Raw genomic sequence first — 15,261 nt, forward strand, 5'->3', positions numbered from 1 at the left:
TGGGTAAAGTTTTGAAGTTTTCCACATTTTTCTGACATCGAACAAGGTGATTCAACACCTAAGACTCGGATCACATAGAACAAATAGACTTTGTAAGGATTAATAGATTACACCGAAGCTCACGTTTATCAGAAACAAATAATCTTGCAGAGACAAAAACCACTCGGGAGAGAGAGAGAGAGAGAGAAAGAGAGAGAGAGGCCATATTTTAATGTCGAAGTCTCTTTTAAAGATATTAGAAGAATGCATTCAAGTGTGTGAAAGGTGAATTGTGCTATGATTTAATTCAATTCTATCAGTTACAACTGGGAACTTGAAAATGTAATGTAACAAAGAAATACAATTTAAGGTACAACAAAGAAATTGTTGCAACAGATCAGCTAATCACTGATGTGAAATCCCTGATGCCTGCCAACATGTGATGCCGCTGTCAACCGGTTAAAAATAAATCATACACTGGCTTCATTTTTCAATCTAACCCTTTTTCCTTCATTTTTCCTTTTCTTTTTTCTTTCATTTTTTCGTTTCTTTTGAATCTTGCTCTACTCTTTCTGCATTTCCTCCCATATACAGATACAAGAATGAATGTGATGACTATGACTTGACGGGTTTTGCTGCATCAAAAAAGTCCTATACCTCACTATCATCTCTGATCAATATATCACAACTCGAAGCAACCCTGGCTGAGGCTCGGTGTATTCAAGGCCCTCTTCTTCGAGCAAATATTGCTGTACGGCAATAGGAAGTCTAGCTGGAGTGCGGGAACCCCTGGCGTGATGACCTGTTCCAACACAAATATAAACCTGTAGGCGCTGCTCTGCTGCCCTAGCAGTGCTCCTCAACACACCCAGCTCATGCTTCAAAACATGAATTGCCTCACTAACATGCAGCCCATGCAAGTCTATCATCCGCTCCTGTCCTCTTCCACTGCCCTGCATCTCTGGAGGAACTGGGTTCCTAATAAAATGGTTTGAAGCACAGTAACTAGCTAAACAAAACCAATAATAAATGCTGAAACCAGTGAGTGTGGGAAGCTGTCATAAATGGCAGTCTGTTATCAAAATCAGGCAGAGTAACATGGGACTACTGTCACCATATCGTTCCATCAAGTTGTAGCAATTCAACAGCTATACCTTTTTCTCTGGATCCAGCAGCACCGCTCCAGCCTAACTTTAAACAGGCAGACAGTGGGCAGCACTTGCAACACTTGCAGCAAAATGATTTCAATACAATTGTTTGTGTGTGTGTGTGAGAGAGAGAGAGAGATTGAAAATAAATATGTAAGCTTGGGATTTGCAAGATAATAATTCTGATAGCTAGAATGAGATGTCAATCAGCCATCGGCCAAGTATCTAATCAACACCTTGAAATACTCAGCCGTAAAAGAAAAGATGGAAATATAATCCAATTAACCGTTTAACTCATCTATATCGGTCATTGCTGAGACTAAGCAAAAGTAGCGGGGGGGACTACAAACCTCTGACGATAAATAGATTCATGAGCTTCTCCATGAGCTGCTTTCATCTGCATGTTGTGCACCTGCCCTTTAGCACTCAGTTCCTTTGCTAAAGCCTTATTGCCAATAATGTACCGTGCCTATTTTTGAATAATGCACCATAAACTAAGTAACTAGTGTGGCAAATAAATGTGTTCTCAATGGCACACTATGCAGAAAATAAGAAAATTATGCTAACACCCACTCTGCTTTTTCAATTTTTAGAGTAAGTACTGAGTTTCAAATTCAAATTTTTGTGACAACATAAAACCTCACAAGCCCTTCGAACGCACCCCTTATAAAGCAAATCTTGGATACAAGATCCCTTCCACCAAAACCGTGTATAGGACCCAACGGGGAATTGAACTAAAGATGTCTATGTCTACAGTTCATATCACCCCACTATTTAACCATTGGCTACTACACCTTGACGAGTTTTGAACATTTACGTTTAGAGTAACAAATTTTGAAATTTGAGATTTCTGTCTCATTTTCCATCAGTTTCTTAATGTGGCCATATAATGCCAAGTGTCCTCCCCCAAGTAACAGAGAAAATTTAAAGACAAAAAAGAAGAAGGGAAAAAGAATAAAATAAGATGAAAGCCCTTTACTGTGACCAACCCCCCCCCCCCCCCCCCCAAAAACAAAAAAAAACCCAAAAATATAAAAACTAAAAGAAGCAGGAAAGTGGGGCTACCTGACTCATTTACCTCTGGGTGGGGATTTCCCTCATTCATTGCACACAAGTGGAACTCGAGAGATAAGTCCCCCACCACGTGTCCCTCCACCTCGTATTTCCACCCCCCCCACCCAAAAACCAAAAAAAAAAAACACCCTGACCACCCTCCATGCACTAGGGGCAGAACAACATCACGTGCTTGTGCCATATCCCCTCCACCACTGGGTGGTGGAGCTAAGTGACCCCCAATCACCACCCTAGGTTGGAACTATGGGTGGCAACGGTAACCTCCTGTATTATGACAAACTTGAGATTTGTCCCCTCCGTTACTAATTTTGATTGCTCAATGAAAACACTGGCAGATTGTTACACATTTTTTCCTAATTTAAAAATATATTAAAAAAAAAGCACCATGGAGTTGACAAATTTGAACAGCCCCTAGTGACCCTAGGCCAACAAAAGGGCAACCACAAATCATGCCACCTTGCGGTAGCTAGACCACATGGGTTTGATTGCCACAAGGTGGCCCTTTTCATGGTGTGCCACTAGGGGTGTAAATCGGTCCAGTGGGGATGATGGACCAAAACTTTCAGTCCATTTTTCTAAACCAGACCGGACCGATCACCCCTAGTGGACCGGACCGGACCATTAGCTATCGGTCTGGCCAGTTTCAAATAGAGGCCCAACCATACAAATAAGCCAATCATTCTTGAAGTACAAAAAAGACCGCAATGTGTATTTTCAACCCATTAGTATAAAAAAAGCTCACAATGGTTATAATTTTGAATAATACAACTATTTAACTTTATTTGCACATTTAAAAAAAAAACAGCCTAAAAAAGTTGTTCAAATTATCAAAATTGATACTTATATATTAGTTAATTGACATTAGTTAACTAATAATTATATATTTAACATTTAATATTGTTAATAGTCATCATAGGTTATATGAAAATTACATAATTCACTTATATAACTACTATATAAAAAAATGTATATAATTTATTTCAAAATATATATTTGTAGTTCGGTCGGTCTGAAATGAAAAAACCCTGCCCCGGGATAGGACCAAAACCCATTCGGTCCCACAAATGGAGGACCGAAACCGACCAAACAAGTTTTCAGTTCGGTCTAGACCAAAAATTTTACACCCCTATGTGCCACACCAATTTGATCCCAAGGCATTCAATGATTGCTTGGATGGCTGTAAATAATGGCCAGCCAACCCAGCCACCCCCATGGTGGCCAAGACCTGGGACACCATGGGATTGCTAAATCCAGCCATCCCATAGTGGTCTCAGTTTGTCTCTTTTTGTTAATAAAAAAAAAAAAAACACACGGCATTGCTAAATCCAGCCATCCCGTGGTGGTCTCAGCTTGTCTCTTTTTGTTAAAAATAAAAAAAATAAAAAAAATAAAAAGAAAAGAAAAATTTTAATTTTATCTCTTACTAATTTTGATTTTCTTAAATAAAAATTTTTTTCCAATTTTAATATCTTTTTAAATTAGGAAAAGAAATTTCACGTGACAGTCTAAGATTGCCACGTGTTTTCCGTTAAGTGGTAAATATCAAGTTATTCATATCATGAACTATTCCTTAAAAACAAATTGCACAGAGGATGAATCTCAAATGTGGCAAAGCACAGGAAATTACAGACCAAGTTTTTCATTTTTTGTAATGTTTGCAATTTGACAAACATCTAACGCATACCTGCTCAAAGTATGCATTACGCAGGCGTGCATGGTCACGAGCTTCCTCTCGCAGATCAGAATACATATTCGCTGCGATCTCAACAAATATTAAAGTCATTATTAATGCAGAAGTCCTATGTCCCAAATTGAAGGGAGACAGACAAGTAATTTTGTTAAGCATATTTTTTTTTTTTTATCAGTCTGTTAAGCATAAAATATTACCGACTGCATCTCCAGTTTCAAGCCAAACAGGAGCCATTTGAGTAGAACCACGATTTTGCAACTTGCCACCATACATGCTTCTCCCATTTCCACTATTGTAAGCACTATTCAAAACATGTGAACTTCTACTTGAGCCAATACTGTCATCGGCGGAACCATTTCTGTCATACTTCCATATACCAGAATCCTGAGATGCCAATTTCCTAACAGCTGAAGCAAAATCTATAGCACCCTGAGATGGAATGCAAGATCCAGATTTGAACAAAAGCATGCTGTCCTTGTCAGATCGAAAAAGATAACCACTTTGTTGGAGATCATCTCCAGCATATTTTGGTGGACCATTCAGACTATTCAGAACAGTAAGAGCGGGAAAGTCCAAGGTCTTTGCGTTCATATTCTCACTGAAACCACCATCAACTTGAAGCTACAATTAAAACAAAAATCTACAATGAGATGACCTATACAAAAAAATCACATTGAGGACGTTGAAAGTCATAAAACTGAAAATAAATTATATAGAATCAAAAGAGAATACACATATAAAAAATTACATAACATCATAACACGTACACCCACCAGCCTTAGGTGTTATGCCATTTGACTTCGCTCCGGCGTTCTCTAAAAAGAACCCATTCGAAGCCCGTTGAAATACTTCATCAACCCAGGGATTACCACTCCATTCTTAAACACTCCAGATTGGACAGAGGATTTTCACTAGGATAATTCCCCATCCTAGCCTTTATGGTCGTAACAAAAATTATTTTCAAGCTATGTTTAAAAAAAAAATCTAGTTCATGACATGTGCATGTGTAGCAAAATTTCATGTGAGAGATGACATGTTTATGCAATATGCTAAAAATGGTGAAAATATGAAATTTCATGTAGGTATGTACTCAATGTATCATATAACATGATATTTTATGCTCAAAATGACAATTATAACATGAATGTAACATTTAACAATAAATCATAATAATTATTAAGGTGTAAGTTATAGGCCAACTTACAAACTTCCTGATTTTGAAAATGTCGTAGCGGCTGAAATCAAATTCATACTAAGTTAGGATTTATACTACTATGGAAGATGTTCATATCAAAAGGTTTATAAATATGGATATTTACAAAAATACCCCTAAACTCTTAAAAATTGCCACCAAGGCCTTAATTTTTCATTACTTGCAAACAAACCTCAAATTTAACCAAACTTCATGAATTTTATATTTTTCATATTATAAAACCATCTATACCATTAAAATTGTAAAAAAAAAATTGATAAGTAATAAGTTATTTCATTGATATAAAAATAGGCATAATATCCCAGGCATACTATAAGTATACCCATTATAATTGTAAAATTCAAAGTAGAACTAACTCAAACATATCCAACCCGTGGCATGCACTCTAGTTGATGCCTATGGCCTGGTTTGGATTCAGAGATGATATGAAATAGTTTTAGATAAAATATGAAAGTTTAATAAAATATTGTTAGAATATTATTTTTTAATATTATTATTGTTTTGAGATTGAAAAAGTTTAATTAGGATTTGTAAAGGTTGAATTGTTTATTATATTTTGTGTGGGAATTTGAAAGATTTTTAATGGTGAGATGATATGAGATTAAACGCTTTCCAAATCCAAATGGGGCATAAGTGTGATTTCAACTATTGATCCCTATGAATACATACTTATGCAATTTTCTTTAATCACTATATTCTTTAATGATATGATAAAGGCCAATTATTGGGTGAGCAAGCTCATCCCAACACTTAATCATTGCTAAAAACCTAAATATTCATTAATAATCCATTAATCAAGCATGATGCTTAGCCTAAATCACAAAGGCATGCTTTCAAAATTCACCCAAAACACGTGTTTTCATTCTTATCTCTATCACAAGGTCTTCTAAATGCTCATTGCTCAAGCCCAGGTGAAATTAATCAAAACTTCATAAAATAAGCATGATTTAATCAAAACCGTGCATGCTTGATGATCAACACAAGGTAGAATTAAAACATATCATGGCATGCTTCTAATCTCAAAACCTTCAACGATCATTCATTAAAAAATCATATCAAAATATGCTGAGAGATGCCAGAGCTAAAAATTTCCACCTTAAACAATTTAAGAACTTAATCCATCCCCCAATTTTGAATTAAGCATGATAACCTTTTCTAAACTCAACCAAAATTCACTTCAATACTTAGAAGTAAGACTTGACATGCAAACTAAGATCTAGGGAAAGAAAACTTACAATTTTCGTGGCCTACTAAAGCTTCCAACATGAACTCACAAGAACTCCAAGAACACTCAAACACTCACACCTTTCGTATTCTCTTTAAACTCTTAGAAGGAAGAAGGCTCTCAATGCTCAAGAGGAGCTTGGAGATGAGGTGTGGAGGAAATGAGGGAGTAGAGGGGCCTTTTATAGGAAGCAATGGGGGAGGGGGCGTTGGCCTTAGCCCATGGTGATTGGGTGAAGTCGGCGGTGGTGTAAGGAGGTGAAGTTTCCAGCTTGGTTGCATAATCTTGTGCAGGTGAATAATGACCCAAATCAAATGATTTTCTTCATTTTCAAGTGTTGCCATGCAAGGAGAGGGTGTAGGTGCTGCCATGGTGCGTCATTTGAAAAAAAAAAAAAAAAGTTTTATACAAATAAGCATGGTAGCTGATGGGTTCAAGGATGAAATCCTTGGACAGTTTTAAACATTTTCTTGACTCACCCTCTTGTCCTCTCTTCACAGTTGTTTTATGCAGGTCACGAGTCACTCTTGGAAAGCTTTTCTAGGTGGTGGAAACTGGGGGACTAGCTGCCAAGTGATGATGAAGTGGCAGCTCATAGGGAAGAGGTGAAGGGAAGGGGGTTGCTGAGTGATGGTGGTTTGATGCCATTGGTTTGGTGTCATTTTTTTTGTGGGAAAAATCTGTTCAATTGCTCATGATGAATTTGACGGTCTATTGGGGATTGGATGATGATGAAGGTGGCGTGCGGTGGAGGCTCAGCCATGGGCAGAAGTGAGGTTAAAACACAACCAATGCGGTTTCCATCCAACAAGTGTTTAGGTGAAATCGGTTTGGGATTTTGGTTTGGTTCTTGAAACCAATTTCATCCAAGCCTTGGTCTGATTCTAAAGGGATGATATGAGGTGCTTAAAGACCATAGTGCCCTTGAGAAAAAGGCATAAAAAGTTTGGGCTAGGGGCTGTTTAGTCCATTGCACACAAGGGCACACGTGTGCCGATTGGTGTGGTTTTGGGGTTTTGATGTGTCATTACTATTAATGATGTGTGGAGATTTATCTAGTGTGCTATCCCATATAATAAGGATAAGGGCAGGTGATGTATGAGATTCTACATTACTTAAGAATGAGAAGTTCTTCCTCTTTATAAGGTTCCAATGGAGCTCTAATTGTATCATTGACTAGTCCTTTTGGAGTATAGGCCATGTGGTTTAGGTCTTCCATTAAGGCGTTACATATAGGGTTCTAATATGATCTAATAATGATGCAATTGAATAATAAAACAAGAAAATTTCAGATCAAAAAGGTTAAAAAGATTAAGAAATAAAATTAAGCTCAAAACATGGTTTAAAGATCACTAATCATGGATAAGTTGGTTAATGCTCTTAACCCAAATTCAAAACTTAATTTGAGAGTAAAGAATCACTTAGGGTATAATATGGGCTTGAGGAATTAATGGTATGATGTATTGGGTTTCAAATGAATGAGTGAAAAAAAGGCAAGAAAAGGCTTTGGGCCATGTTGGGCTTAAGGCCTAGAGTGTGAGTTGCATGGCTCATGGGCTTTGGGTATGAGTTGATGGGAGGCCTTGGTTCCAGATTTTGAGGGATTATGAGAGGACTCAAGATCCATAAAGATGGGGCTTGAAAGGTTTGCCTTGTCGTAAATGGGCCATGGGTCAAACCTAACACCTAGTTAGGCCCAAAAGGCCTTATGCCTTCCTCATACTTGGGTCAACCCTTTCAAAGGCTAACCCACCAAGACTTAAACTCTTATAAGACTTTCTAAGTCTTGGCCCATAACTTTCTATAGGTCCCAAGGGCCTTAAGAGAATCACTAATGAGCTTGCTCACTAAACCACTCAGTGAGCAAGTCTAAATAAGTGCCATAGTCTAAATAAGTCTAACTATCTCCAATAAAATAAGATAAAAATAATATAATAATAATTCTTATAAATATATATATATATATATATATAAAGCCCAAAATTATAAGCTTTAAACTAAGGGCGTTTAAAGGTCAATCCTAATGGGTAATTAGGCAGGGTGTTACAACATCTATCTTACGAACTTATCAAAAGAAAAAAAAAAAAAGAGAGAGAGAGAGAAAGGGCTAGCATCTTACCCATTAGAAGTAAGCATGCATTATAGAAAATACAACATGAAGCATAATGCCTATTTTATAATGTGTTTATCGCAATAAACTAAATCACAGCCTTATACATATGTGCAAGTTTTTTATAATTAACACAATTTTATTAAAGTGCAAGGGGCGCAACCCAGGTACACAGCATGTACAAAATACCAAAAACTAACTAATACTAGAGTGAGAAGTGGCAGAGGTGTCGGTAAATAATTTTAAATTTAAAATTCTCACGGATAAACAGATTCAAGTAAAACAGAGTTTATCCATGGTTTACTAGTTTTTTTTCGTGATCGGTACATCTCACGAAAAATATTAAAGCTTTCATTTTGAATAATTTCACATTGCAATTTTCAGAAATGCTTTAATTGAATTGATTTTTGAGAGCACAATGAGTAAAGGGGGTGGAAACCACATCGGTGGAAGTATATATTTAGAAATTGTTATTCAACATACCCTTTCGCGGAAATAAGAAAATCTGCCATAATTTTGCAGCAGCTTGTTTGTTTGTGGAAAATTAGGCATACCTCTAATCGAGTGAGCATCTCTATAGTCTGGTTCAAGTCGCATCCATTAGCCAAGTAAACTTCTGCAAGGCTTTCAGCAGCGAAACCAGGGAAATGAGAAGCCAAGAACTCAACAGGGTTCGTATCATTATCCTTCACCATTGCCTGCTCAACCAACATATCGTTCATGGATCGATGTCTGGAATTGCCGTCATAAGGAGGCATCTCTGCATCATGGGAAACAAGCTGATTATGGTTTACAATTTGACTGTCCCACGGCTCAGCCGACATACGCAGAAAACTAGCCGAAGAGGCATCTGCCCCATAGGATGAAGTAGAGAATCTTGACTTTCCAACAAAGCTATTACCATTAGTGCTTTGTGAAGATAATTCTTGCTGCTCATACACAGGAAACCTTGACGCATCACTATCATCATGTAAGGACAAACCTGCCAAAGAGAGGTTACCAATGCCTTGAGAATCATCTTGTCCCATGACCTTAAAGTCGGGGGTAATATCATCAGGGAGCTGACAACGCCAGTATTGGTGGGCCTCTTCATCAGAATTATTTGAGACAGATGATTCTGACCTATCTAGCACTGCTTTTCCCAAAGTCCCAAGAGTAGCAAGCCTTGATGTCGCATCTGCTGTGCTTTTGTTTCCAGATGATGAAGATCTGAGGGCAAAGGGAATAAATTCTGCTGCATTTGGATTCAAAGTTGTCGCCTTGCTTGGGCTGCTGAGCTTTGCATCATTAATATGGGTTCCTTTCTTAAACAAGCTCATTATTTACTCAAATGGAAAACCCCCCCCCCCCCCCCCCCCCCCCAAAAAAAAAAACCCAGCACTAGATATGCATAGAAAAACTCAGTATGATAGAATAAGTCAAGCTTCCTTAAGCTTCACCCAAAGCCTGCAAATACAAGACCCATTCAAATATACTAATTAGTCATATTGAATAGAGATTTCTACTTCAACACACAACCACAAGAATTAAGTCCAATGCTTGCCAAAAAATTCAAATATCATATCTCCGATAACTCAAGTGCTCAAACTCATTACTAAGATCCTTTTTTATGAACATTTTCAGAACATCAAGTTTCCTGAATTGAGATAAATTGAATTGGAAATAAACATAACAAGTAAACGGAAATCTCATCTGGAAGGTACGGATAAAAAAGCAGACAACTCATGTATCGATCACGAAAAATGGAACAAGCATAAAATGCCCAAAATCTCCACTGTAACTTAATTAAAGCCAGACATTTACATGGAACAGTGTCATGGACGTGGGAAGGGAACTGGCAGTTAAAGGCTGAAGATAAAACGGGAAGTTTTGGGTTAATGAAACGGTGGTAGTTTTTGGAGGTTGAAATTACCTCGAATAATTCCATTTCTTAATTCAATGAAGTCCAAGAACGATTCTTTCTGCTCTTTTCCTTGTTTCTTGATCTTGATACTTAACAAAAAGCTTAAAAATGAATAGATTACTTTGAGAAAACACTGAACCACATATCGTTAATGGGACAAAACAACACAGAGAAATGCTTGAGACACTGCAATTCTCGAATTCAAAGGATTAAACAATTCTCAAAACAAACAACAGAGACAGGATAATACAAAATCCTCACATAATAATTATAAACGGCGTAATCGAAGTAAAACTTAACCGCAATATCTAACAACCTCAAAGCAAACCTTGACTCACGCAATTCAAGCAAATCGATTTTAAGAGATCTAAGGTAATACGACGACCAGAAAATTGGAGGAAAATAGACTTTGAAAAAGCCCCAGAAAACCAAAAATAGGTAGCCTGCAAAATTAAATAGAGAAGAAAAGGTAGTGGAAAGATCTGACACATAAAAATATATTATACCTTTGCGAATCAAATCGAAGGGATCCATTGGGGAAAATTGAATGAGATGAGAGGAGATTAACGGAAAGGGATAGATAGGAGGAGGATAGAAGAAGAAGATAAGTTTTTTTCCCTAGGGTTTCGAGCTACAGGACCCTCATCCCAGTGTTTATCTCAGCACTCGAAGGCCTCTCTTTCTCTCTCTGTGCTTTGGTTCTGAAACACCAGCGCACCAGCACCACCACAGAAATATATAAAAAAAAGTGGACATCTTACCCTCGCCACTCAATTTAACCCCCCCTTCTCTCTCTCTCGCACTAAAATATATTTTCTTGAGTATGACCTTGGCATTCTCATTGATTTATTTGCATTTTTTTCTAAAATTAATAATTAATTATTATTATTTTCTATTTAAAATACTCATTTCTAAATAACACCATCCAATTACTTATCTAGAATTTATCTATTTCTTGAAAAAAACAAATAAAAGGTGAAATTATAGAGAGATGACAAAGAAAAGAAGTAGATGTAAGGATGAGAAGAAAAATACTTATAAGAGAAAAATTATGCTTTGATGAATAATGTCAATTACATTTGAGTTGATACTAGGTGCTTATAAGCCTATGTGCCAATTTTTTGGCAGGGTTGGAGACCAACAATATGATAGAATGACCCACGATAATAATGACTTTAATACAATACTTTGATGCTCATCCCTGAATTAAATAACCAACAAAATATGAATAAAATATAGGAATATAACTAAACATAAAAACAGAGATTTACATAGTTTGATAAAATGATTACCTCCATAGGTCTTTTGCGTTAGAAATTTACACTATTTGATTATTTTATAATCTTTTGTAACTTCATTTTACTCTCAACATAATTGAAAAAATAAAGTTAAAAGAGAGATTAAAAAGATATTGTTAATAGACATATGGAGAAAGAGATTGAAGAGTGTGTCAATGTCTACAGAAGTCTCTCCCTTTTATAATTGCTTCCTTTATTCTCCTGAAACTTATCTTCCTTACTTTTTGCCTTTTATAACGTTTTTGACCACATCCCACTTACCTCAGTCACTTTCAACTTTTTCGTACAAGATATCAAGTTTTTCTTTTATCTCTTCTTTACTTTATTTCTTTTCAAGTTTGTTTGTTCTTCAACTTACGTACTTACATGGGCCATTCCATTACCAATGGGCTAGGACCTTGTACATTTTATACCCAGCAGTTACGTGGTGATTCTTAAGGTGAGAACTTGCTTAATTTGCATAGCAAGAAGAACTTGAGAATCATTTACTGAAGCTAGAATGAGTGCAAATTTGGCCTTGACTTTTGCTGTTGTACGATCCAACGGTAGGTCACAAGGACACTTGTAAAATACATTATAAGGGCCTTGAGGACAAGCCTCTGGGAGATTCGTTTGCACGACAGTGCATAAACAATGATCAACAAAGAGCATTATAGTTCCAAAAATCTACAATTAATCACTGGCAAGGAACATGGAAAATATGTATTCCGTGACGGGTGGTCCTTTTTTGTTTTTGTTTGTGCTAGGTGTTTTTCCAATTGACAACGATGAATTTTTTTTCCCTCTAAGGTGATTTCAAGAGCGGGTTGCTGTTTTGATATTAGAGTTACAGTTTGTTTGGGTGTTGTTGTAAACTTGTACCAAAATGAGTGGGAAACCCGTCAGTCCCCAAGTCCACCTTAGGCAGTTGTTGAGCCTGTTGACTCAATCCTGAAGGTAACCCGTACATAGCAATTACAAAGCCCAAAGGCTCGTTCTCGAAAGTAACTTGCTGGCAACGATTATGGAACTTAGAGGCTTGATCTTCTTACATGGATACTGAAATTTGGGTGAGGGACTGAGTGCTTGACTTGAGGATTGCTTCCCCATTCTTTGCTTGTAAGGGACAAGGGGCCCAAGTGTGGTGTCCTCAGCAACGTACGACCGAGGGTCTACAATGCTAAGGATGCCAGCTGATTCGCCACATCCCAATCTTTACTTAGTAGAATAGCACACGTTTAGACAATGAGCACACGCTAGGTGTAATAAATTAAAGCGAAATATGTGAAGGGATTAGTCAAAACCTAATGCTAAATGTACCAAATATGTATATAATTAGGTTTCTTGATCAATAGTAATATCCATATTGATATGAACCCACGGGAAAAGAATCATTTGAACCCACAGTCAATTTGAAAACTCACCCAAGAACGCCAAACTCAAGTCTATGTGGAGAATTTAGATCCGTTGAGAGCTTGTTTCAAGAACCTAGATTATATCAAAATCTAGACCCGTTGAAATCCCGTCTCAAGAACCCAAATTATGAGGAAGAACGCTACAAAGGTTGTGATTTACTTTTGATAAGTTCAAGAGTTCAATTAAGAACAAGAGGAGAAAACTCACTCACAATTAAAATTCAAAATAAAAATGTCTGTCTTGAAATGGCTAGTTACATCCTTTAAATATTCTCCCCAAAACATGATAAAACCCTAGACTAAAATTTGAGACCCTTTCTCTCAAAAATACTCTTAGTGAACAGTAGCTGCGGATACTATAGCGTGAATAGTGTAATGCTACAGTACTTCTAAACTCTAGTTCAAATAAATAAGATATATGTGAGTTTAGCATCCTCAAGTCCACTTATTCAAAACTAATAATAAAAATTCTTTAAACAAATTGAAAGTCTTAATATCTAAAAGCTATATTTCTAAGTTAAGTCTTCCACAACTTGGATCAAGTGGATCAAAGATGGTTCTTTTTTTTTTCAAGCCCATCTTGAGTGTTGGGCTCTTGCTAGCTTCTTCCCAAGTGGTTTGTACTAATCCTTATATTGCTTCCTTGATCTTCTTGGCTCTTGATCTTGTAATTGGTACATCTGGCACTTGCAAAGGATCTTTAAGAGTAGGCCCACCTTGGTTCCCATCATTCCTCCTCTCCTCAAAAGGATTCGACCTCAAATCTTCACTTACATCAAAAGGAGAAAGATCAGAAACATTGAAAGTAGCAGACACATTATACTCACATGGGAGATCCACTTTATAGGCATTGTCATTAATTTTCTCAAGGATTTAGAAAGGTCCAACTCCTCGAGGATGCAACTTAGTCCTCCGATGAACTGGGAATCTTTCTTTACGCATGTAAACCCAAACCCAATCTCCAGGTTCAAAGATAACACGCCTTCGCCTTTATTGGCTTGGGAAGCAACCCTTTCATTTTTTTGGGCAATTTGAAGCCGTACCCTCTCATGGAGTGATTTCACCAACTCTGCATTCTTTTGTCCATCTAAGCTACTCCTGCCATCAACGAGTAAAGGCATCAAATCTAAAAGGGTAAGCGGATTGAATCCATAAACAATTTCAAAAGGAGAATATGAAGTAGTAGTATGCATGGTCCTATTATATGCAAATTCTATGAATGGCAAACAATCCTCCCAAGTTTTTAAATTCTTATGAACAACAGTGCGTAAAAGCTGAGTTAAGGTCCTATTAACTATTTCAGTCTGACCATCAATCTGCAGATGACAAGTAGTGGAAAATACTTGGTACCCAATTTCCCCCACAATACTTTTCAAAAGTAGTTAAGGAATTTAACATCCCTATCAGAAACAATACTCGTGGGAACACCATGGAGTCGCACTATTTCCCTAAAAAACAAGTCAGCTATGTTTGTGGCATTATCTGTTTTATGGCATGGAATGAAATGTGACATCTTACTAAATCTATCCACAACCACAAAAATAGAATCTCTACCCCTTTTTATCCTAGATAGCCCCAAAACAAAGTCCATAGATATGTCGACCTATGGTTCACTAGGAATGGGTAAGGGTGTATACAACCCATGTGGCAACACTTTAGATTTGACCTTCCTACATGTAATGCACCTGCCACAAATGCGAGTGACATCTCTCTTCATCTTAGGCCAAAAGAAATGTTTATGCAAAATATACAAAGTCTTATTGACACCAAAGTGTCCCATTGATCTCCCACCATGTGCCTCACGCACTAGTAATTCACGCATAGAACAACTTGGCAAACAAAGTTTGTTTTCTTTAAACAAGTAACCCTCATGCTTGTAAAACTTACCAAATGCTGCCTTATCACATGTCATGTACACATTAGAGAAGTCAGTGTCATGGGCATATAGGTCTTTCACATATTCAAACCCAAGCATCTTAACACTTATAGAAGTAAGAAGTACATACCTTCGAGATAAAAGCATCAGCAACAATGTTCTCCTTACCTTGCTTGTAACGGATGACATATGTAAATGTCTTAATGTATTCCATCCAACGAGCATGCCTTTTATTGAACTTACCTTGACCCTTGAGATGCTTCAATGATTCATGATCGATGTGGATCACAAATTTCCTAGGCTATAGGTAGTGCTACTAGGACTGTTCATCCGGACCAGAACCCGGATAAC

General features: G+C 37.1%; 1 protein-coding gene across 4 annotated transcripts; it reads right to left on the bottom strand.

Annotated features, from left to right (window-relative positions):
• Nucleotides 1–254: 254 nt before the first annotated feature.
• LOC122296332 (polyadenylate-binding protein-interacting protein 7-like) lies at nucleotides 255–11,097 on the bottom strand. Of its 4 annotated transcripts, none has more exons than XM_043105934.1 (7): nucleotides 10,849–11,094; nucleotides 9,341–9,885; nucleotides 8,994–9,199; nucleotides 4,089–4,512; nucleotides 3,886–3,956; nucleotides 1,478–1,596; nucleotides 255–957 (listed from the first exon to the last, which is right to left on the bottom strand). In XM_043105934.1, the coding sequence occupies exons 2-7, from the start codon at nucleotides 9,756–9,758 to the stop codon at nucleotides 654–656; spliced, it is 1,542 nt and encodes a 513-aa protein (XP_042961868.1). In that variant the 5' UTR covers nucleotides 9,759–9,885; nucleotides 10,849–11,094; the 3' UTR covers nucleotides 255–653. The 4 variants fall into 4 exon arrangements, with proteins under 4 accessions (XP_042961868.1, XP_042961867.1, XP_042961870.1 ...); XM_043105936.1 differs by adding an exon at nucleotides 1,134–1,206 and having other exon boundaries at nucleotides 809–957; nucleotides 8,994–9,885; nucleotides 10,849–11,097; XM_043105933.1 differs by having other exon boundaries at nucleotides 8,994–9,885.
• Between the last annotated feature and the right edge of the window lie 4,164 nt (nucleotides 11,098–15,261).

Source organism: Carya illinoinensis, chromosome 15 (genome assembly GCF_018687715.1).
Source record: "Carya illinoinensis cultivar Pawnee chromosome 15, C.illinoinensisPawnee_v1, whole genome shotgun sequence".
Classification (NCBI taxonomy): domain Eukaryota; kingdom Viridiplantae; phylum Streptophyta; class Magnoliopsida; order Fagales; family Juglandaceae; genus Carya; species Carya illinoinensis.